Source organism: Vigna umbellata, chromosome 5 (assembly GCF_029865625.1).
Source record: "Vigna umbellata cultivar VRB3 chromosome 5, Vumbellata_1.0, whole genome shotgun sequence".
Taxonomy (NCBI): Eukaryota; Viridiplantae; Streptophyta; class Magnoliopsida; order Fabales; family Fabaceae; genus Vigna; species Vigna umbellata.
The window spans coordinates 69,615,667-69,639,121 of NC_142169.1; the positions used below are offsets into that span (position 1 = coordinate 69,615,667).

Sequence of the window (23,455 nt, forward strand, 5' to 3'; positions counted from 1 at the left end):
AATTAAAGGTTATTTTGTAATAGTAAATCTTATTAAAGGTATTATGAAATTAGCTTTTTAAATATTGGAGAGCGCATTTCAGACTTTGTAATGGTCCAATTTGATTAATATGCATTTCGTTTACACGTTATTATATAAACTCATTTTTTAACCAATGTTTCATACCACATTTTTAATTAAAATTTGTCACCTTCATTGCTATAAGGATAGCTTCTCTTTGATTGAAAAAAAAGAAGAATTTTCTTATTGGATTTTAGCATTTGTCGTATCTTACAATAGGGAAAGAAATAAATCTGTGATATAATGAAAACTAAAATATATAAAGGGAGCGTGTAACTGGTATCAAACGTATTATATTTAACACGTAAATCAAACTTTTTTCTGAAATAATATATATTCCAAGAAAAGTTTATCAAACTAAATTCATTTCTATTTTATTTTCTAAAGTATACGTTTTTATTGTTCATGGTGGTAATTCAATTTTCTATAATCAATTTTGATATTCATTTGTCCATTCCAGTGTGGAAAAGCGAGTCAATCAAAATCTTCAGCCTAAGAATGAATAAATAAATGTCAGAATTCTATTTTCCCGTTATCTAATTCTGACCCTCAAAAGTAAAAAAAGGTCTACTTAATAAATACGATACAGCTAAATTTAGTTGGTAATTTTTTTATGATATATATTATTTCAGAAAAAAAATCACGTAAATCTTATTTATAAAATTGTACATTAATATTTATTATTCTTCACATAAATTTTTTTAAAAGACATTCATGACATCATTTTTATATATCAAAACAGCAATTTTCTTAAAAAAGGTTGGAGTTGTTTTTTTATTCTTAAAGGGGATTAATGAACCTTCCTCCTATTACTTCCCCTGACGTAGTGCTATAATTGCCTCTCTTTCATTATTGATTATTGTCTTTTTCAGCCTCTCACCTTCTCCTTTTCCACGAAATTTCATTTTTAGATAAAAGAAAAAATAGTTTATGTGTGAGTTTGGTCAAGAAGTAGCATTCGTGTTGAGAAATGTGATGCAACTTTTATTTATCTAATAGCAAAATGTTAATATGCTACATTATATTTCATAAAATAAAACAAGCTACCCAAAGGTGGTGTTATTAAAAAAAAAAGTCTCAAAGGGCATAAATTTTTATTGCTTAAAAAATTTTAAATTAAAAACAAGAGATACTAAGTTCACCTTAGTTTCTTGTAATTTTTTTCTATTATTAAATTAATAATAAAAACTATATTTTTTAATTGAATATTTAGCATTTAATCTTATTAATTAGAAAATTTGATATTTATTTTATTTTGCAACTTCTTTGTTTGTCTTCATTTTTTTTATAATTTTCATGTCATCCCCTGCATTTAATCTTCATTTTTTTTTTAATTTATGATAATTTAATTGAAAAGTATAAATTTAGAATAAAAATTATAAAAATATCTAAAATAAAAGGAGTTAAAACTTAATAAATAAAGACTAATTTGATAACCGGAAATTGTATGATCAGCAGGCCTAGCCGTTTGGACTTACACGGTGAGTATGGGTCCTGTGAGTGTGACTTGGTCGATTTGATTTTGATCAGAACAATTTAACTCCAACTAACCTGTTTTTCTACATTGCAAGGTTCGTTAAGGCATAACTACAAGACAGTAATACAAATCCAAAAATCATTAAAAACAACGAATAAAATCATTGTCAAAGTTACATAAATAAGAAAATCAAAGTATCATATGATTAGTATAGCCAAGAAAGGTTTCTAAATGAACTCTTTCACAGAGATGGCTCCTGGCCATGTTGGTCTCCGTGCAACAAACCATCTATTCTGTGTAATGATGTTCTTATTTCTTATGATCAGTTTTGCAAACCCACTTTCATTTCGTCACCAGGGATTTGAGTATAATGATATCAAGATTGAAGGAGATGCTATTTTGTCAGAATCAGAAATCCAACTCACTAAAACCACCAGGTATCAGAGCAATGCTTACAGTGTTGGGAGAGTCACTAGTTTTGAAAGATTGCACCTTTGGGACAACATCACAGGAAAACTGACCGATTTTACTACCCAATTTTCCTTTGTCATTTTCTCAAACGAGACTAGTTTTGGAGATGGCTTGGCTTTTTTCTTAGCAGATCCAGGGCTTCCTCTTTCGAATCAAATACAACAAGGAGGTGGTCTTGGTCTTCTGGATGGTAAACAGTTATTGAATTCAGCTAAGCATCCCTTTGTAGCTGTGGAGTTTGACACATTCCAAAATTTATGGGACCCACCTGGCACTCATGTAGGTATAAATTTCAACTCCATGAAATCTAACAAAACTGTTCCATGGTCCCTTGATATTAGGCAAATGAAAGCTTGTTATTGTGTGATTGAGTACAATGCAACTACTCACATTTTGAATGTTTCTTTCTCTGGAAACAATCTCAATGCCAAGCCAACAAAAAGATATATCTCATGCAATGTTGACCTGAGAGATTACCTACCAGAGTGGGTTATATTTGGTTTCTCAGCTGCTACAGGAATTATGTTTGAGTTGAACACAGTGCTGTCATGGTCATTCCATTCAACTTTACAAAGTAATCAGAATCTGTCAAATAAGATACCTCCAATTGCAGTCTCACCAAGCCCAAATCCTAGTCCTTCACCATTTTCCACTGACACTATTAGCCCTAAACAAGAGGAAAACAAAGGTTTATTGATGGGACTAGAAGTTGGGGTAGGCATAGCTGCAACTTTCCTTATTGTAGGGTTGGTTTGTGTTTTAATGTGGAAGAGGAGGGCTAGAGGAAAAAGAGAAGATTCAATTATTGATCTGAGCATGGATGATGAATTCCAAAAGGGCATTGGACCAAAAAGATTTTTCTATAAAGAATTGGCAAGTGCAACAAGAAACTTTGCAGAGTCACAAAAGATTGGACAAGGTGGTTTTGGGGGTGTGTATAAAGGCTATTTGAAAGAATTGAACACCAACGTTGCTATAAAGAGGATATCAAGAGAATCTAGACAAGGAGCAAAGGAATATGCAAGTGAAGTTAAGATCATCAGCAGACTAAGGCACAGGAATTTAGTGCAATTAATTGGTTGGTGCCACATGAAGAAAGATCTCCTTCTTATATACGAGTTCATGCAAAATGGTAGCTTAGATTCCCACCTATATAGTGGAAAAAGCATCTTGACATGGCAGATGAGGTACAACATTGCCATGGACTTGGCTCTGGCAGTGTTGTACCTTCATGAAGAATGGGAGCAGTGTGTGCTTCATAGGGACATTAAATCCAGCAACATTATGTTGGATTCAAATTTCAATGCTAAGCTTGGGGATTTTGGCTTAGCCAGGCTTGTTGATCATGAGAAAGGATCCCAAACTACAATTCTAGCAGGGACAAGAGGCTACATAGCCCCTGAATACTTCACTACAGGGAAGGCTAGGAAGGAATCTGATATATACAGTCTTGGGATTGTTTTACTGGAGTTAGCCACTGGAAGAAAACCAGTTGATCTCAATGCCATGGAAGGCCAAATAACCATATTTGAGTGGGCTTGGGAGCTCCACCAATTGGGAAAATTACTTGAAGTGGTTGACAAAAAGCTTGGAGGAGCATTTGATGAGGAACAGATGAAACGTTTAGTGATTGTTGGCCTTTGGTGTGCCAATCCAGATCATACATCCAGACCATCAGTAAGACAATTGATTCAAGTGCTTAAGTTTGAAGCTCCTTTGCCAGTTCTCCCACAAAAGTTGTCTGAGCCTTATTATCATTCTCCAACTATGAGTACAATATTTGCTTCAATCTCTTCTCCCCTCTCTGGCTACATGGTAGAACCAAATACAATGTAAGTTGTAACCAATAGAGGAATTTGATGCACATAAAGTTATTGGAATAGTAATGTTTCTTGAGTTTGGTACTGACATCTCTCAATTCTAGTACAGCATAGGATACAGCTATAGAGAGTTAAAGATCTTTTAAACTCTTTGCATTTTGTGCATGCACACTTGTTTTCTTGTGATTACGTAGAATTGTAAATTTGTGTTGCAGAAACATAGAAATGAAATAAATAACTGTGATTACGTACCAGTTACTTGAAGTCTTTTTCTTGTCGTTTTGGAGTGACATCCATAGCCAGATGAAAGAATTTGGATGGAGAAAACATTGGTTTCATAATGAAACTTAAGTTTAATCATATCAGATATTATAATCACTGTGACACCCGAGCACTGACGAGGGCGGAGAGTGATCGCCGGTGCAAGAGGCACGAAGTGCAAGGGGCACTGACAAGGAGCGTCTCCTGGCAGGCTTCCATTGGAAGGGGCACATGGACGAATCGAACATACACCGGAATGAGAGAGATCTAGAGACTGTATAGGTATGAGACTATACAGTTGAATGATAGCTTAAAGGGATTGATTTGGCTACTCATATCATCAAATGCATTTGCTTTTTGGTAGCCTAACTCATAAGAACTCCATGGTTAAGCGTTGTCGGGACGTTACAATCACTCAACTAAAAATTTTAAAATAATCGATTTTAGAATTTTATTTTTAGAAAATGTTTCACTTTCTTATTTCTATTAAGAGATTTATTCGTTTAGATTAATTTAGAACTGAATTAGATGCACTGCTCTGAAAACAGGATGAGATCCACATTTTGTTGGTTTGTTTGAAAGGCAAGTGTTCAAAGTTAACATCATTATCCTCTTCACCAAATGTTCATGTCAATAGATATCAGTCTTGAATTGCTTCAAATCTTTAACGTGTTTTTTTCTCAAACACATTGCTTGCACTGAACCTTAAAAGTTGTTTAACTTGTCACAAAACATATATCTTTAAAAAATGCGAGGCATTTAATAATTGATATTTCTTGATATGGTGGTCATGTGCATATTCCAATTTCCAGGAGCTGTAGATGGAGTTTTTGGGTTTATGAAGTATGTAACATTTTTTAAACATCATTGATAGGATCTAACCTAGAAAGAATTCATATTCTGGTGCATTGCACTGAATCTTTTGTAACTTAACCATTCCTTTGATCACACTGTCCACAAATAAAGTAACACATCTCTATGAATGATCTTTTCTATGGGTATCCTAAATGAGGCATCACAATTGATAAATAAGGAATGGAAAATTAACCACTAATTCTCATAAATTAAAAAATACATTTTCTCATTTTGAATATATATTTTTTAATTTAAATAGTTTTCCTTTTATCTTTTATCTTTATTTTTTTTTCACAGCTTTATATGGTGATTTTTTTAATATAATTTTAACGTGTTTCCTTTAATAATAAATAAATTTGTTCAATTTTTAATTTGAATATTTGAATTTTTTGTTACTCCCATTGACAACTTATTTACTTATTTCATTTTGAAATATTATACTGAGTAAAATATTATAAAAAGATTAAAATTAAAGTTTAAAAATAAAAGGTTAAATACTTCGTATGAATAAAATTGAATGATTTAATTATTATCTCTTTAAAATATCATAAAAGTTATATAATCATTGAATTATAATCAATTTTATAAGAATGAGTTAAAATAAAAGCATTACCTTTTTTATAATAATATAGAATAATAAAACTATGATTATAAAAATTCTGCTAAATCATTATCACGTCATTTAAAATATCACAAAAAAATATATAAGTATAATTTTTCTATAAATGAACTATTCAGTCCTTATATATATATATATATATATATATATATATATATATATATATATATATATATAAAGTTCTTTATTTTTTAATATTTTCAAACTTTAATTTTTAGTTTTCATAATTTGTAAGTTTTAGTTATCATGTACTTTTAAAGAATATAATATAAACGCGTGTCACTTTATAAGAAAAAGACATATGGTCATAAAGAAGATAATATAAATATGGTTTTGTTAAGAACACAAGGATTGTTGATGTATATTTTGAAAATTAGAATGAAAAGTACAACTTATTCTTATTTTTATTAAAGTACCACATTTTTTACCATATTAAATACATTGTCATATTAAATATTTCAAGTAAGATTTTATGTATTTTAATTAATAGAAAAAACTACGAAGATTTATCTTGTCATAAAAAAAGTATTAATTACAAATTGTAGAGCATGCTGATTTACTATCAGATTTCTTTAAAAGAAAATATATTATCAGATGTGGTGCATAAGTATTGATGTCTTATAGAAAATTTGAAGATAAATATTAATTATCCACTTGTTGAGTAGAATAATATAAAGATATTTCTACTTTTTCTTTTTACATATTTTATTTTATAAAAAAGGGAAGTTATGTTATCATATTAAGAATGAATAATTATTAATTATATTAAAGACTAACATCAAACGTGTTTCAACGGTTAAAAAATTTTAGATTATATTAATTTATTTTTAAAATGTGTGAGCTAAAATGTTTTAACATTTTAAATAATAAAGAATTGCAATTTTGTGTTAATATTGACTGATTAATAATATATTTAAAATTACAAACGTTGGTAGTTAATTGTTTGTCTACAGAAAAAAAAACTAAGATAAACAGTAAGAATTCACTTAGTGAGTAACAATTTGATTTTGTTTTACATATATCAATTCATAAAAAAAAACAAAGGAAAGTTATTTTCCCATAAAAAAAAATATAAATTAATATCTTACCAAGTAAATTAATTTATTAACAACATTGATGCATACTTATTCCATCTTTACATAAAAATCTAAATAAAAATCCGATACTCAAATCTAACTAATAATATGTCATATCACTGGTATATATTAGGAGTATTAATTATTAATTATTAGCAACGGTCGAATTATTTATCTGTGTGATTAAAATATATTATTACTTAATTACATGGTTTTGTAACTGTAAAGAGACAGAGATAAGAGCGAAAGAAACGGTGAAAATGAAATTAAAAAAGTGAATTAAGAAATATGGAAAAATGGATGTCTGAAATGGTCACACATCTATTTGTTCGGTTCTCGGTCAGATCCATAATCTGAGATTTTATTGTTCATGTTGTTGTTCCTACATACATAACTACATTACTCAATCTCTCTCTGCGCTTACAAGAGTGATGACACTTCTCTTTCTATCCTTGTAACGCCAAACCAACGCCATCATAATCGATTCTCTTATAAGACTCTCTTTCACCCATTCTTGTAAGCCAATCACACCACCCTCTCGCTCTCGCTCTCGCTCTCGCTCTCGCTGCGATTGGATTGGGTGTGTCTTATTGCATAGTCCCTTTGACGCTAAGATTGGGTGTGGTGTCAAAATCGGTTAGGCTCACCCAACCCAACCCAGACGCAGATGCAGACTCTGGGTTTCTTGTTGGCTCCTGTTCTTGGATTTTACCACAGGTTCCTCCGATTTTTTATCCGCTTCATTCTCCTCATGTTCATGGATATCCCTTCAACCTTCAACTTCCTCACCCAACTCACTGAACTCGGTTGCGGTTTTCTCCTCCTAGGTTACGTTTCGCGCATCTTCAACATCCTCGGTCTCCTTTTGATCTTCCTCTCCTGTCTCCGCTTTCTCCGGTCTCCGATCGGAAAACCGCTCAGAGACGATACTCTCAAGGAGGAAACAGAATATAATAATAGTAATAATAATAACAACAATAGCAGTAGTGGTAGTGGTTCCAGGGAGGAGAATTTGGAGGACGAGGTGTTCGACGTGATGTCGTTGAGGAGGATGGTGAAGTCGGAGCGGCAACGGTTCAATGCGGCGTGTGCGGAGATTGAGAAGGAGAGAGGGGCAGCGGCCTCCGCGGCCGAGGAGGCGATGGCGATGATACTGCGGCTGCAGAGCGAGAAGAGTGCGGTGGAGATTCAGGCGACGCAGTTTCGGAGGATGGTGGAGCAGAAACAGGAGTACGATCTTGAAGTGATTGAGTCGCTACAGTGGACGGTGGAGCAGGTGGAGTCACAGAAGAATCTTCTCGAACGGCAGTTAGGGGTTTTGAGGGAGAGGCTCAGAGACTTCCTCAATGATCACGAGATTCAGCAGCGGCTTCAGGAACAGGAATGGGAACACGAACAGGACCGGGAACGGGAACGGGAACAAGAAAATGAACAGGAACAAGAACTGGAACATGAACAAGAGCATGAACAAGACGCAGCCAGTGATGTCGATCTCGATCTCGATCTTCCCGTTGTTAACGAAGATATTGATCGTGATGAGGATGCCGACAGTGGTAGCGGGTTCTTGAATTTCTCTGTTGAATATAATGATTTTGATGCGGCCTCGTCGCAAAATCACTCTCCCTCACAAACACCCCTGCACTTGTAAGTTCACATGATGCACATGGACATGGTTGTTCAATGAAAACAAAAGTGCCTTTTTTGCCTTTCAAATGTAAATTTTCTTTTATATATTTCTTTGCTGTTTGTTTTATCCACTTGTTTCATTGACAGTGTTGGTGAAATAGCTACACAGGAATATAGGTTCAAAGTTGGCTCAGGTTTGCTGTATTCATTTTGTGCGCGAGAGTGAATTTCATGATGCACATTTTACATTGCACAAGTATCTGTCCCGTGACCGGGTTCTAAATTGGTTTTGTTGCATTCATTCCTTTACCTTCTGGGTTGTTGCTTTTGTATCTGGTTTGTTGGAAAATATTTTTGTCAAAAACCTCACTATAGAAAAACATAGGAGTTGCTAGTTTCTTTGAAATGAGTGCTAGAGTTAGCTATATCTCATGAATGAGGAAGAAAACAACCCAGTCAAGTGGGTCCTGTAGATTCGTTGAATCATATGGGCCAGTGCTAGTGTCAAGTGGTGTTTGTCAGGTAATGTCGCATGCGGATATAGGAACGACTCTTTTGAGAGTGACCTTTCTTCTCTACTTTATCACTAAAAATATTCTACTCAGGCTTGTACTGCTCTCTGCCTAAAGTGTTCTACTTTTTAGTTCTTACGTCTTTAGAGGAGATTATTCATAACCATAAGTTAATTTCTGAGTGTTTTGGATTTAGTTGCATGGAATTTTTTTTATAAACTACTGCAGGAAGTTCATCTCAATTCCAAAACTCCTTTAGGGTCCAAGATGCATGCCTAGCTAACCATGTCTTACAGGCATTTCAATCTTCAGGTATTGAGATTTGAAGAAGATATTAAACATTAATTGTAAGACACAGAAATAAAAGTTGTTGTAGAATGAGTTATAGTTTTTTTGGGGAAAGATATTAGACCCAGAAGAAGCAAACCCAAACTTTCATATTTTACTAGAATTGATAAAATAAAAATATTTCGTAAACCTTTCGTCCTAGTTAACAAGAGACTTGAACATTTCTGAAAAGTTTCAAGGTCAGTCCTGCATTCTTTACGTGAGTTCCGAAATGAAAAAGAAAAAGAACTAATATAAGTTCAATTGAAAAGTTAGTGAAAATGTGAATTTTAAATCATAATAATAAAAAATATATATAATTTTTTAATATATTGTCTAGTGTTGTGATTTTGTATAATTTAATAAAATGCAATCATATTGACGATACAAAACATTTGAAGACATGCCGTTGTTACGTTGTATATCAAGTAACTCGATATTTCTTTTTATATTTATAGTATGCTGTAGAAAGGTTAAAAAACCATAGATTTCTTCTATACAAATAGGTAACAATGTAATTGTAATCGCTCCCTCAAAACAACTTTTGGACCAAGCTCTCGTCTTTTTTATTGATGTATTTTTCTTAAAGCCTTCTTTTAAGTTGAAAAAACACGTTTCTATTAGTTAAAAGAAATATGTCAAATAGAGGGGAAAAAAAGGCTATTGTCAGTAAGGAAAACAGAAGGTGGGGGCATTAATTCTTGATTATGGACTTCAAATCTGGTCTCGTATATAAGCTTAAATGATGAAATTCGTGAAACTGACTCCTTTAATTAAATGTAATAAAAAAGTTAATCCTTGGAACTTAAATAACTAATGAAATGATTAATTAAAAGTCCTTAAATGTAAACAAAGAAGTTACCTAATTCAGTTAAAGTGAAAGTTGATTCTTTCTTTTTAGTTTTTCAAGAATTATAACGTTACAACGACTCATTTCTAATTTATTTAATTCTTAAACTTAACCCAATAGTCTTATTGTGATCCACAAGAGAACTATATGAAATTTTAATCAAATCTTACATTTTTATATAAATTATTATCAAAGACGTTACCATCTATTTTTCATTTTTTTTACCTCCTTCATAATCCATATTAACTTTTATATCAAGTTCATCATTTAAAATTTAAATACTTATCATGCAAAAATTAATTTAAGATATATTAACAAATTTCTGAATTGTAATTTTAGTTCAATCAAATATAATAATTTCATAAGTACCATGAAATTAATTTTCACATCAACATTCACTTTAGTTGAATTGACTACACTATCGTGTTACTATGTGAGCATAGACATTAACCTTAATATATCTTTTCTAATGACAAAACAAAATTTAGTAAAGTTTTTAATATTTAGGGACTTATCTCGATTTCTTCAGGAAGAGATTCTTCGCCCAGAGTTCTTCTGTGTATGGAGATTGTTACTGAAGCCTTTGTTTTTGTATTAAATAAATTGCGAATCTGTCATAAAAATATTAAATTTAATACATCGTATGCCCAAATTCAACAAGTACACCTGAAAGACTTGTTAGCACGTATGATTTTGCACAAAAAATAAAGATGACATTTGCTAAGAAATAGACTAACCAGTGCACAATGTATTGGTATCCATAATCATAATTTTCTTTTCCACTCTTGTATAAAGCTGTGCATTCTGCTATGCTAGATACTCTCATCTCCAGCCTCAATGTGGCTGAACCCGTAGCATTTAATCAACCTTTGTAGTTTCATGGCTTTCCTCATTTGTTCTGTATCAAGCCAATGACCATGTTCGGCATAGATCATATTCAGCAATGTGTAATTACCAGCGTTATTTGGTTCTGATCTTATAAGATGTGGAGCTAGCATTTCTGCTATGTCCAGTCTGCCGTGAAGCTTACAAGCCGATACTAGAGAGCTCCATACTCTTGCACTTGGTTTCATGGGCATTGTTCTCAGTATTTCCAAAGCATCTTCAAGGTTGCCTGACCTTCCAAGAATATCAACTAGACATGCATAATGCTCAATGGTTAACGGAATTTTACAATCTTCATTTACTTGTTTGAATATCTGTTGTCCCTCAGCTACAAGGCCAGCATGATTGCAAGCAGATAAAACTGCAAGCAAGGTGATTGCATCAGGTTTCACACCTCTCTCTTTCATTTCGTAAAAAAAATGTAAAGCTTGTTTACCACATCCATGAATGCCATAGGCATTGATCAAACTACTCCACGTAATAGAATCTCTGTTCCACATTTCTAGGAATATATTACGGGAACCATCCAGACAACCACACTTGGCATACATGTTTATAAGTGCATTCCCCACAGAGATGTTAAAACTAAATCCACATTTAAAGACGTGGCCATGTACTCCACAACCATACTTTAGTGAAGAAATATTTGTGCAGGCAGAGATCACTTCCAACAAGGTTACATAGTTTGGTTCAGTTTCCTCACTTCTCATCTTATTAAAAAGCTCCAATGCTTTGTAGCTATCTCCTCTTCGAGAATAACTCCCAATGATCGAACTCCATAACACCACATCTCTACAACCAGACCCTTCAAAAATTAACTCGGCAAGATGCAGTGATTCTCCACAATTACAATACATATTTATAAGTGCTGATGAGAAAGTTGGACACGATTCAAACCCACGACGAAATGCATAACCGTGAATCTCCCTCCCATGCTTAAAAAAGCCTGGCTCGGCACAAGCTGGTAACAGAGAAATTGATGTCACTCTGTTTGGGCAAACTCCCTCAGCCTGCATTGCTTGAAAGCATGCAAAAGCCTGTTCATAATCTTGGTTAGCAATGCATCCAGATATCATGGCAGTCCATGAAACCTCATTTTTCACCTCCATTCCATCAAACAAACGCAAAGCCATCATATAATCATCACACCGAAAATAAAAATCCACAAAAGCTGTTGACAGAAACACTGACTGTCCTATCCTCTCATCTACAACAACAAGAGCATGAATCTGTCTCCCTATCCTCCTTGAACCAATTTTCCTCCCACACATGGATACCACACTAGCTAGCAACTCAGGCTTAGGAACAAGACCATGAAAGTACACATCTTTCAACAATTCCAAAGCTTCTTCGAAACACCCATTTTGCAGATAACAATTAATCAAGGAGTTCCATGTGATGGGGTCTCTGTGAGAGCTTGTGTCAAACACTTGGCGTGCTGATTCAACATCTGAAAACTTGGCATACATGGTGATGATAGAATTGGACACAACTACTTCAGAGTGAGAGCCTGTCTTGAGAGCCAAGCAATGAAGCTGTGTACTAAAAGCATGACATTGAGCAGAGGAACTTGCCTTGATGACTGAAGGAAGAACAAAGGGAATGGAAGAGTGAGCAGAGAGATGGAGTTGAGTGAAAAGTTGAAGTATGTGATGATGCAGACCCTTTGAAAGGAATGCTTTGATCTGGTTGGAAGGGGAAGAACATGTGGGGGCCACACTGGTGAAAAGGCGTCGGGTTAAGAAGGACATGCAGGGCAGAGGATACTCCAAATTCACTCTGCATGCCCTCTTCATTCAACGCTTCACTCTTCTCTACAAATTGATATCTTTATCATCTTTCTCAAAGTTTCTCAATAGATCAATAACAAAACAATCAAATGATTAAATATTTTTTTTAAAAACTATACTAAATTAATTTTAATGTATGAATTAAATTTTAAGCAATTTTAGATCAATGTAAAAAGTCATAGCTACAATAACATGTAAAAAAAAACTTTCAAATTGAAATGTAAATTTTGAAATAAAGCTATGACTTTAAATTTTATTAAATGATTATAGTTGAAATAAGTTATACTTTAGCATAGTTTTTTTTTTTTCTTTTTTCTAATAGCATATCTCATAATTAAATATCTTTATTTTTTTTTTCGTGTTTTGAGATTATTATATTGTTTACTAAGTTTTTTTTATTATATTTTAAAAAAGACAAAAGAAAGTATCACGATCTAAATTGTAATAGTTAAGGACTACGTTTGTTGCAATGGTCTAATTCTCTACAAATATCAACCAAATTAAGGCTTTATTATTAGGATTCCCTAAATTCTAATGTCCTGTTATTCAAAATAAAGAGTTGTAAATCATCACTTTCATTATTAAATATTTTTAATAAAGTATTTCAAATATAAAGAACATTGGATAATGTTGTTCTGAGTGAGTGTGATGAGCATCTCATTAATTGTGATTAGATGTCATAACTGATTAGATCTCATTAATAAAGTATTTCAAATATAAATTTGTTTTTTTATCACATATCCAATTGAAAACTGTAAAAATTCATAAAAATAAATCCAAAACTCTAATATCAAATTAAAAATATAATTATGATTTCATTCATTTAATTTAATTTTTTTATACAAATCATTTATATTTTAACCAATAAAATATATTCATCTCATTATTGCACTTACTTGCCCATCAGACTCCTTGAATACAATCCCGTTACAGCTGTCAGTCGTATAGTCTTGTATATGTGTGTGTGTATATATATATATATATATACACTCTGCTTCCTTTTATTCCCATAACAAAACATAGTAAGATCGCTCAGTTTCTCTCCACAAGCTAATCTCTGTTTCTCTTCTCACACCCCTTCTTTGAGAAGCTTACCTATACAAATTTTCTCATATCGTGTCAACAGGTTGAACTTGGTATCAAAAGGCATCGATATACAACATTTCGTTGTTTTTCCAAAGATTCCTCATCGGTTCTTGAGTGAAATCAATCGAAAAGCAGGAAAAGTGAATCCAGAATACGTAGCATGGGAACAAGAAGATTAATTACTTAGTCTTGGCTAACCTTTTTGAATTTGTGAGTTCCTTACAATGTTTTGTTTATCTAATGCCCTACAATAATAAACAGGATTTCAGATGTCAAGAATTCCTTTTTCTTGGTTTTTCTCCCTCTCATAAAGTGTCTTTCTCCATGTTGTTCAACTCTAAAGATCTTGTTTTCTTTGTATAGCTCTTAAAGTAATGTTTGGCGTAGAAATTGACAGGGGAATGTTTGGAATAGCACTTCTCTTTCCAAGGCCTCATAGAAAACAAACAAAAAGAATAAAACATATAGGAAATCATGAAACATTTATTCTTCCCGTAGCATTTGATTTGGTGGGTAACAAACAGTTTAAATACCAGTTAAAGAAATGAAACCTTTTATACGTATAATTTTTGTGTATAACTCTTATGATGCCTTGAAAAGTGACTCTTTATTCATTCTTGCTCCTTGGTTTAGACTTGAACTAAATTTGAGTATATCAACCATTGCAGGAGGAGATTTTTGGACCAGTTCTTTTTCTTATGGAGGTGCATTTATTTGCTGATAATTAGCATCCTCTAATTTGGTATTATTTTCTGTCATTATGTGGTCTTGTGGAAGGCTCATCTGCCTTGGATTTTTCGTTTTGGCTCAATATAATATATAGTTTTTCATTTTCTTAACTTCAGAGACCAACAGAGGCCATAGACATTACCAATGATAACAGGTACTTGTTAATAACTACCCCCATTTCATTTTGCATTTAACTTCAATTTATCTCTTACTCTGACTTGTGTGTTTTTAATTCCCATTTTTCGTACATTCTATTAATTTTCTTAAGAAAATGAAGAATAACTGTAGAAAAAGGCAAAAAGAAATAAGATTCATAGCTGAAATTAAAGTTTTCCGTCTCAATTGACTGGTGTCTTCCAACTTTTGCCACTTTTTATTTCTGGTCAACTACTCCCATCAATGAAAGATGAGACATTGAACTTATTATTCACCCTCAACAAGAGAAAACAAGTAAAAAAGAAAATTACAATCACTAGCATGGTCAAAAACTGTATTCTGACAGCAGCTATGCCATGAACTAAGATCTAGAAACCACTTCCACCAAAGTGTTGAAATCTTGTGCTGCTTTACCTTCTGCTCCAGCTGCATCTAGCACTGTTCTTTTCACTTTGACAGCATTTTTCTTCATGAGATTCCCCTCTTCCTCCACCAGAATCAGCCTCAAGCATTTCAGCAACCCATCTTTTGTGAAAACCCCACCTTCCACTCTCACACCAATCTCCCAAACATCCTCAACCATCCTCCCAGTTAACCCATGGTCCCCAAAGAAAGGCCTGCATATCATAGGCACTCCATTCGACATGCTCTCAAACACCGAGTTACAACCGCAGTGAGTCACAAACACTCCCACAGAACCATGTCCCAAAACCTGAGTCTGAGGAGCCCAACTCACAACTTTCCCACGTTCACTTGTCCTCTCAAGAAACCCACTTGGCAGAACACCCTTCAGATGCTCCTTCAGAGACCACAAAAAGGGAAAACCACTTGCTTCCAACGCTTCCGCCACCGCCACAATCTCATGTGGAGGCGGTGTCACCACCGTCCCAAAGCTAACATACGCCACCGACCCACCCTTCTGCTTGTCCAACCATGACAGGCACCCAGTTTCGTCTGTGTCTGATGGAGGCAAGGGCGGCAGAGGCAGTGATAGAGTGAGAAAACCAACGTAAAGATAATACTTAAACTTTGACCTCATGTCGTTAACCAACAAGGGTGGATCTAGTTCCTCAAAAAAATTCACAACCACTGCCTCAGCTTGCGGTAACACACTTCCCAATGATGCCAGTGTCTTCGAAAACAGCGTCTCCTCCTCACCAACACCTTGGATCACATCTTCTGGCAAGTCTTCGACTCGCATCTTAGACAATCCAGGAAGAAAATCCAAAGGGGTGTCTCCTGCTGCAGAGTTACAGGTGTGGCGTATCAAATCAGTGTAAAAATGTGCGGAGAGTGAGCATGACAAAGGAGGCCAAACTGGAACCCATGGAACGTTCAAACGCTGAGCCACAGTGAGAGAAGGTGCGACAAAAGCATCAGAGATTACACAAGTAACTCTCTCTTTTGTGTGAGCCACTGCCGTGTCTATTCCCTTTTGCAAGTTCTGAGGACAAGCCTGAAGAAAAAGGTTGACTCTTTCAACTGGGTGGCCACCTGGAACATGACCCTCTGGAACTCCATCGCTTATACTGTAGAATTTGATGGTGTCTGGGATGTGGGGCTTTGAGATCAGAAGAGGTTTGTTGGAATGTTCAGTGCCTATGAATGAGAATTGCAAGTTGGGAGCAGCATTAGCCAGCTTCAGCACCAGGTTTAACAGAGGAGTAGGGTGGCTTCCAAAGGGGAAAGAAAACACTGCAACATGTTTCTTCTCTTCTGAATTTCCCATGATTTGCTGTTCTTTGATCTGAGAAAAATGAGAGCAATGGAGTTTAGTAGTTCTGTCAACACTTAAATATATATTCTTGATTCCACCAACAATTCCTTCACCGTGGAACTAGAAAGTGGAGGGAGAGTGTCTACGTGTCTACTTGTCCACTTTCCATTCATTCATTTTTTTTCTATTTTTTATGTAGACAGATAGTTATTTGTAAAAAAACGAAAAATAAAATAATAAATTTAGATTAAGAGTTAAAATTTATTAAATTAAATATCAAAATATCATGTAGTTTCATATAAAAATGGTAAAATTAATCAACTGTGATCATCTACCCTGTTTTTTTTTCTTTAGAGTTCCTTCCATGCAAGTTATAGTTGGGAGTTATAAATTCCTTAGCACCACGTGAACAAAATGTCACTTTCTGGTAACAACTTATTTTTTTCTAAGGATTTTTAATAGAAGACAGTGATAATAGAAGCTGAAATGAACTTTTTTTTCTTACTTTAGAATAACTCTATACTTATAAACTCTTTCAAATATAGTAAAGCTACCCCCATGAAGCACCACTACTGTGAAAAGCTCTTAAACTTGAACAAATAATATATGTTAATTGATGTGTGGTATATAAAAGTAATTGAAGAGAATGTAAAGGAATCAGAGTATATGAACAGCTTATAATTAATTTCTGTAATAAAAATATCTCAAAATCTTATGCTTTAAATAAAATTCAAAATTATAAAATAAAATAATATATTTGTGATTCAAATATTCTCTTTAAAATAAAAGTTGGAGAACTATGAAACGTTAACGACCATTTTTAACAATTTTTATAAAAAGTTACGTGTTATTATTTTGTCAGTGAACAAATATAATCTATTTGTGAAAAAGTTATAAAAGAAAGTAGTTAAAAGAACATTTTTCAAAATTGCAGCGGCTCTGCGATGTGTAATAAAGCTCTTGGGTGTGTAATAAATCTGTCTAGTTGTACTAAAGTTAATGCATTTAGTGGTTGTTGCCTTGTTGGGCCTCCAAATTTACTAGAGTCATTCTCTTTGTACTTCAGTGTCTTTATTCTGCACTTTCAAAATATGTTTTAATTTTAAAGTATATCTCTTAGTACAGTCAACAAAAATATTTTGAATTTTTAAAAGACTGGCTAATTTTGAAACTTGAACTTTGCCGCATCTCACCCTCAAACCCTACACTCCCTTCTAAATCACTCCTCCCTCCTCCGCCCTCCCTCCTCTCCCATTGTTCTCTCCGGTCTCCTCTGCCCCTCTTTTCTCCTCCCTCTTGTGCCAAGTTGTTTGCGTTTCTCCTCCGTGCTTGATTTCTCACAAATCTCAGGTGCTTTCTGGCGTCCAGGTTAGTATCTTGATAAAATGTAGGTATTTACTGTCATACAAATATATGCATGTGCTTTTTGAGTTCGTTGGGTGTTGGTGTTGGTCGCCGGAGAGCAGGTACTTAAACGCCAGTGGTCGCAGACTTCCGCAGTTGGAAGTGCGGAAAATAGGAAAACCGCATATCGATATGCGGAGGGTTTCCCAGGCGGCTCACACTAACCGCCGCACATCCATGTGCGTTAGTTGTCGCTGCATTTCGAATAGCGTTTAGGTTTGATTTCTAGGTTTTTTAATTTTTTTTTATTAGGTTAGTATATATTTATTTTATTAGGTTAATTTTTTATTAGGTTAGTATATATTCATTTTATTAGGTTTATTTTTTATTAGGTTAGTATAATAAATTTAATTTTTTTTTGTTAGTTGATAAATAAAATGTTTTCTTAATATATTTTTATTTATTTTATTTCTTTGTTAAATTTTGTTGAATTTGTTATTTTTTAACATATTATTATTTTCGTAATATATTATTTATTATGTATTTAATTTTATTTAATTTTTTATGAAATTGAAATAATTATTAAATTTTTTATTGAATTAAATAATAATTATCATATGTAAATTTTGTTAAATATTATTTTGGATTTATTTATAATTATTTAATTATTATATATGTAATTTTTTGAAATTCTTAGCATAAAACATGATGAAAGAAAAAACGTGCACATATAATAAACGCACTTCAAAAACATATAAAACGCACTTCGAAGTGCGACCACTAGGAAACGCACTTCGAAGTGCGGTTAGGAAACATTAATTGATTAATTTGACTTTTTATTAAATGAAGGGTAAAGAAGTAAAATTGGGGGTGCAGGATGAAGGCAGTGAGATGTAGGAAGAATCACTCAATTTACTATTGGATGTTCCCCTTTTAAGATAATTTGTTTAAAAAATTGTGATGTATCTAAAATAACATCAGGAAAACAATTTCTGTAAAATATTAATAAATAATAAATAAACCTTATCTGAAAAACAATTTATATGTAAGTTAGTTAATAAAAATACCTTATAATTTCTCTAAAAGTTAGTTATTAATTTTTTAGTTAAATATGTTTTTGTTCCTTAATTTTTCATGAAAATTAGAATTAGTCTCTCCTCAAAATTTTGGACTAATTTAGTCCTTCATATTTATAACAACGTAAATTTAGTCATTTTAATCAAATTTTGTTAAGTTTATTTGACGTTTTAAATGTGTTTCTCAATTGATATGGAAGAAAAAATGTGTCAAACAATATAAATAACTTAAATACTATCATGAAATATGCTTGAAACTTCGATTAAACTTAACAAAACATTGTTAAAAGAACTAAATTCACATATTTTTAAAGTTGAGATACTAAATTGGATCAAAGTTTCAAAGAGGAACTAGTTCCAATTTTCATTGAAAGTTAACGAATCAAAAACGTATTTAACCCTTAATCACTTATATAAGTTTAGCAAAGAAAATTACCTCGTCACTTTCGATTATTAATTAGTTAATAGAGTAAATTGCTTCTTCTAACAGGAATGTGTTGTTTTAACATTTGTACAACAATGTTGTTTAACATTGAAAAAAAAAACTAAATTATATAATTTAAAATAAAATATTTAAATTCTAACCTTTTTTTTTATAAATTGTACAATGACGAGGTTTCCTCTAGTGAAATAAAAGCATGACATGGTCCACTTACCGACGTGGTAGGTTTGATGTAAGGGGCTTTCTCCTGGAATATCAAATTAATTTTCCTGTATCTCTCTCATCTTAAATAGGTCCTTTTAAATAAATAAATAAATATATATATATATATATTAAATTAATTAGTAAATAAGTAGGTAAGCAATAATTGTTTTGTACTAAATGTAATAATTGTAGAATATGTTATATTTACTGATGTTGACACTCAAATAATTTTCAGAAAGAATTTCTACGACATTTTTCTTCTTCTTCAAATTTAACTTTTTCTTTTCTTTCAACAACTTTTGTGTATTTTTCTTCTTTTATTTTAGCTTATCTTCATTAGTTTGAAATAAAGATGTACGTATTGTTCTTCTTTACTTATATATATATATATATATATATATATATATATATATATATATATATATATATATATATATAACTTTTTTTTTATAAGTATGTAAAAGTATTTACTAAATTTTGAAAGTAGTAGAAAACATTTAGTAATAATCTAATTTCAAAACTTGATTGAAAAAAATATCATTTAGAAATGCATTAAATCTTGAAATCCAGTGCAAAAATTCATTAAATTTTAAAATTTGATTAAGGATTAATTGTATTTTGAAATATAATTTATGAACTCATTATAATGAAGATTTTATCCTATTTCAAAATTTGGTTAAGGATATTATTAAATTTTAAGATTTGATTAAGTATTCTCACTGACTTTGAAATTTGGTTAAATATCTTTTCATGTTTTGAAAATATGTATTGCTTTTTTTTTTGTTTTTCTTTATTTATTTTTCATATTTTGTTTATTGTGTTTTTTGTAATTTATTATATTTTTTTTTGCTTTATTTTGTTTTAAGAATGTACTGATCTCATTTTTGTTATTATTGTTGAATAGGTATTATATGTTGTAGGTTATTAAAGTATTCACGTATAAAAATGGAAGATTTTCTTTTAAATTTCATGGAATCATATAAGTAAATTCTAGTTTCATTTTAGTTTTTTCTTTTAAAATAAATGAAATGTTTGAGGAAAATTATACAACTTATCTTGTTTTTCTCACATATTATGATCTTGCTTTACTGCTGTCATTATAAGATTTGATAAAGTTAATGGTTAACCTATAAAAAAGACATATGTATTGTTAGAATGTGAAAGTGGTGAAAAGTACAAAAAATACAAATTTGATTTCAACCTAATATATCCAACACTAAATAATGTGATTGCGTTTTTTAAATTAACGTTCTTCTTATCAACTATCATTAAGAGATTAAAGGAATAAATTATAATAAGTGATGTGTTAAAACACGATAAATACATTCATTGGAGTGGTTGTGTAGATAAATCTAAAATGATAAATGGCCTTTTTGGACATATCCTAATGCAATAAAATTGTTGTGTGCATTTAATATTTTTTTAATAGATAACACCTACAAAACCAACAAATATAAGTTGTCATCACTTGAGATAGTTGGGATCCAATAAACAAGATTAACTTTCTCGATTGCATTTGTATTTTATAAGTGAACAAAAAATAATTTCACATAATCTCTATAAAGGCTAAAACGATTGATTATAACATTTAAGGGTGATCTACAAGTCATTGTTGAATGTCACTTTCATTGTATTTTCTTAATGTTATCATCTCCTATGACATTTTCACATTCAAAAAATATGTGTACGACAAGTGCACAATGTTAGTCAATTATGTTGAGACATGAGATGTTGTCATTGAAGCATGGAAAAATATCATGGATTGTGAACATGAGTCAACCTTGAGTTATTGTGTTAATCTCCTTCGTCATATTTGTAATTCATAACCTTTTCAATATGTTAATGACTATTGGATAATTCCATATAAAAAATACTTTGTAAAAACATGGATCGAGTAATACATTTAAAAAACACAACATTAAACAATTATGTTTACATATTATTTTATTTAGTTTTTTTTAAGATGTTTTATGATATTGTTCTTGTCATTTCTACAATAAAAAATTTAAACAAAAATTAAAAACAAATACCCCTAAATACTAACTAAAATAAAAGAGAATATATAAACAAAACAACAACACACAAAATAATATATATATATATATATATATATATATATATATATATATATATATATATATATGGTTTAATTCGTATTTTGGTCCCTCTTTTCGTAGGGTATGTTCAAATTGGTCCTACTTTTTTTCAAAAGTTCACTAAGATCCCACTTTTCGCAAAAACGGTGCAAGTTAGTCCTTTTTGGTTACGGCGTTAAAAAACTAACGGCACAGCTGCCCAGCTGGCAGAAAACTGATGAGCTGTACATTTTTTGTTGACGTGGCACTCTACATGGCAATCTTCAACCTCTGCCCCAACTCTCTTCCTCCCATATGCCCATGGCGTTCCTTCTCATCACCACCTTCTCCTTCTCCTCCTTCTCTTCCTCCTTCTTCCACCCTTTCAATTCCACCTTCCTTTTTTTCCCAATCTCTCTCTGCCTTCTCAATTCTAACCCTAACCTCACCTCTTTCGAAATCTCCAAACTTCAAAAACCGCAAAATATAGTCTGAGAGAACCATCACCCCTGTTCAAACCCATCAATTATTTTCCACTGGGTCACGCTTTCACTCCCAAATTTCCGATTTTTCTATCTGTTTATCGCCTTATTCGCCTGTGGAAAATTGTCACCAAAGGCGTTGAAAATATCAGCAGCTGCCATAATTGCGGTTTTGCAAAGGGCACTACGAGGGTTCTTCATTGTCTTCGTCACCACCAACACAATATTTCCCCTGCCCACGACATCATCTCATTAATTCCTCGAAAATCAATTGCCCCAACAGTCAAAGCTCAAAACTTAAAAAAAAACATATAAATTTAAACAAAGAAAAGAGCATAAAATATCCCTTACAAAATAGGGAATAGAAAGGATGAGTGGAACACCGCAAATCGCCTAGCATTGTTCAGAGACTCACAAACTTTGGTCCAATTTTTCGAATTCAAATCTTCAATCAAACTCTGCATTTCCAAACATTTTTATGTTTCAGATAAAATAATCCGAATAGATTGAATTCCAAATCTTTAATCGCACAGCGGGGGAAAGAAGAACACACGCAAACCTGAATCTGAACTTCGGGATCGGACAAGGGTTTAAGGTTGTCCGAGGAGACATAGTCAACAGTGGTATCCCCTGATGAGGGCAAGGGAACTTGGTTTTCGCCATTGACGACAGCAGCACGATCTTGCTGCTTTTGGGTTGCAACAGCGATCTTGGGTTGCTTTTTGGGTCTCTCTGGTGTTGTTGTTGGGAGAGCGTTGTCGATGGGTCTGAGAGCCATTGTTAGTGTTGCAGAACAAGAGAGATGATCGAGAAATGAGAGTGAATGAGTGAGTGAAAGATTTGATAGATTCCAAGAAAATAAACAGATAGAAAAATCAGAAATTTGGGAGTGAAAGCGTGACCCAGTGGAAAATAATTGATGGGTTTGAACAGGGGTGATGGTTCTCTCAGACTATATTTTGCGGTTTTTGAAGTTTGGAGATTTCGAAAGAGGTGAGGTTAGGGTTAGAATTGAGAAGGCAGAGAGAGATTGGGAAAAAAAGGAAGGTGGAATTGAAAGGGTGGAAGAAGGAGGAAGAGAAGGAGGAGAAGGAGAAGGTGGTGATGAGAAGGAACGCCATGGGCATATGGGAGGAAGAGAGTTGGGGCAGAGGTTGAAGATTACCATGTAGAGTGCCACGTCAACAAAAAATGTACAGCTCATCAGTTTTCTGCCAGCTGGGCAGCTGTGCCGTTAGTTTTTTAACGCCGTAACCAAAAAGGACTAAATTGCACCGTTTTTGCGAAAAGTGGGATCTTAGTGAACTTTTGAAAAAAAGTAGGACCAATTTGAACATACCCTACGAAAAGAGGGACCAAAATACGAATTAAACCTATATATATATATATAACACTAACAAAACCATAAGCTATTAAAAAAAAAGTACACACCTTTCTTAATTAAAAAACTTTTTAATCGAAATTTGATTCTTTTCTTAACCAGATTTTAATTATCTTACTTTTTTTTAACTGTAT

The 23,455-nt window shown here is 32.6% G+C and overlaps 4 protein-coding genes and 1 pseudogene across 4 annotated transcripts; 2 read left to right on the forward strand and 3 right to left on the reverse strand.

The window, feature by feature from the left end:
- Positions 1 to 1,786: 1,786 nt before the first annotated feature.
- Positions 1,787 to 3,982, forward strand: LOC124831150 (L-type lectin-domain containing receptor kinase IX.1 pseudogene; annotated as a pseudogene).
- A 2,966-nt stretch (positions 3,983 to 6,948) lies between these two features.
- On the forward strand, positions 6,949 to 8,469 carry LOC124831130 (uncharacterized). The gene has a single exon (XM_047305031.2). It carries the CDS (start codon positions 7,307 to 7,309, stop codon positions 8,285 to 8,287), a length of 981 nt encoding a protein of 326 aa, XP_047160987.1. The 5' UTR covers positions 6,949 to 7,306; the 3' UTR covers positions 8,288 to 8,469.
- A 1,818-nt stretch (positions 8,470 to 10,287) lies between these two features.
- LOC124831131 (PPR superfamily protein) lies at positions 10,288 to 12,659 on the reverse strand. The gene is made up of 2 exons (XM_047305032.2): positions 10,692 to 12,659; positions 10,288 to 10,565 (listed from the first exon to the last, which is right to left on the reverse strand). Exon 1 carries the CDS (start codon positions 12,633 to 12,635, stop codon positions 10,767 to 10,769), a length of 1,869 nt encoding a protein of 622 aa, XP_047160988.2. The 5' UTR covers positions 12,636 to 12,659; the 3' UTR covers positions 10,288 to 10,565; positions 10,692 to 10,766.
- Positions 12,660 to 14,796: 2,137 nt separating this feature from the next.
- On the reverse strand, positions 14,797 to 16,387 carry LOC124831132 (anthocyanidin 3-O-glucosyltransferase 7-like). The gene has a single exon (XM_047305033.2). It carries the CDS (start codon positions 16,327 to 16,329, stop codon positions 14,962 to 14,964), a length of 1,368 nt encoding a protein of 455 aa, XP_047160989.1. The 5' UTR covers positions 16,330 to 16,387; the 3' UTR covers positions 14,797 to 14,961.
- Positions 16,388 to 21,728: 5,341 nt separating this feature from the next.
- Positions 21,729 to 22,718, reverse strand: LOC124831151 (uncharacterized). Its single transcript, XM_088115934.1, has 4 exons — positions 22,500 to 22,718; positions 22,292 to 22,398; positions 22,046 to 22,172; positions 21,729 to 21,926 (listed from the first exon to the last, which is right to left on the reverse strand). Exons 1-4 carry the CDS (start codon positions 22,716 to 22,718, stop codon positions 21,729 to 21,731), a joined length of 651 nt encoding a protein of 216 aa, XP_087972060.1.
- Positions 22,719 to 23,455: the final 737 nt, after the last annotated feature.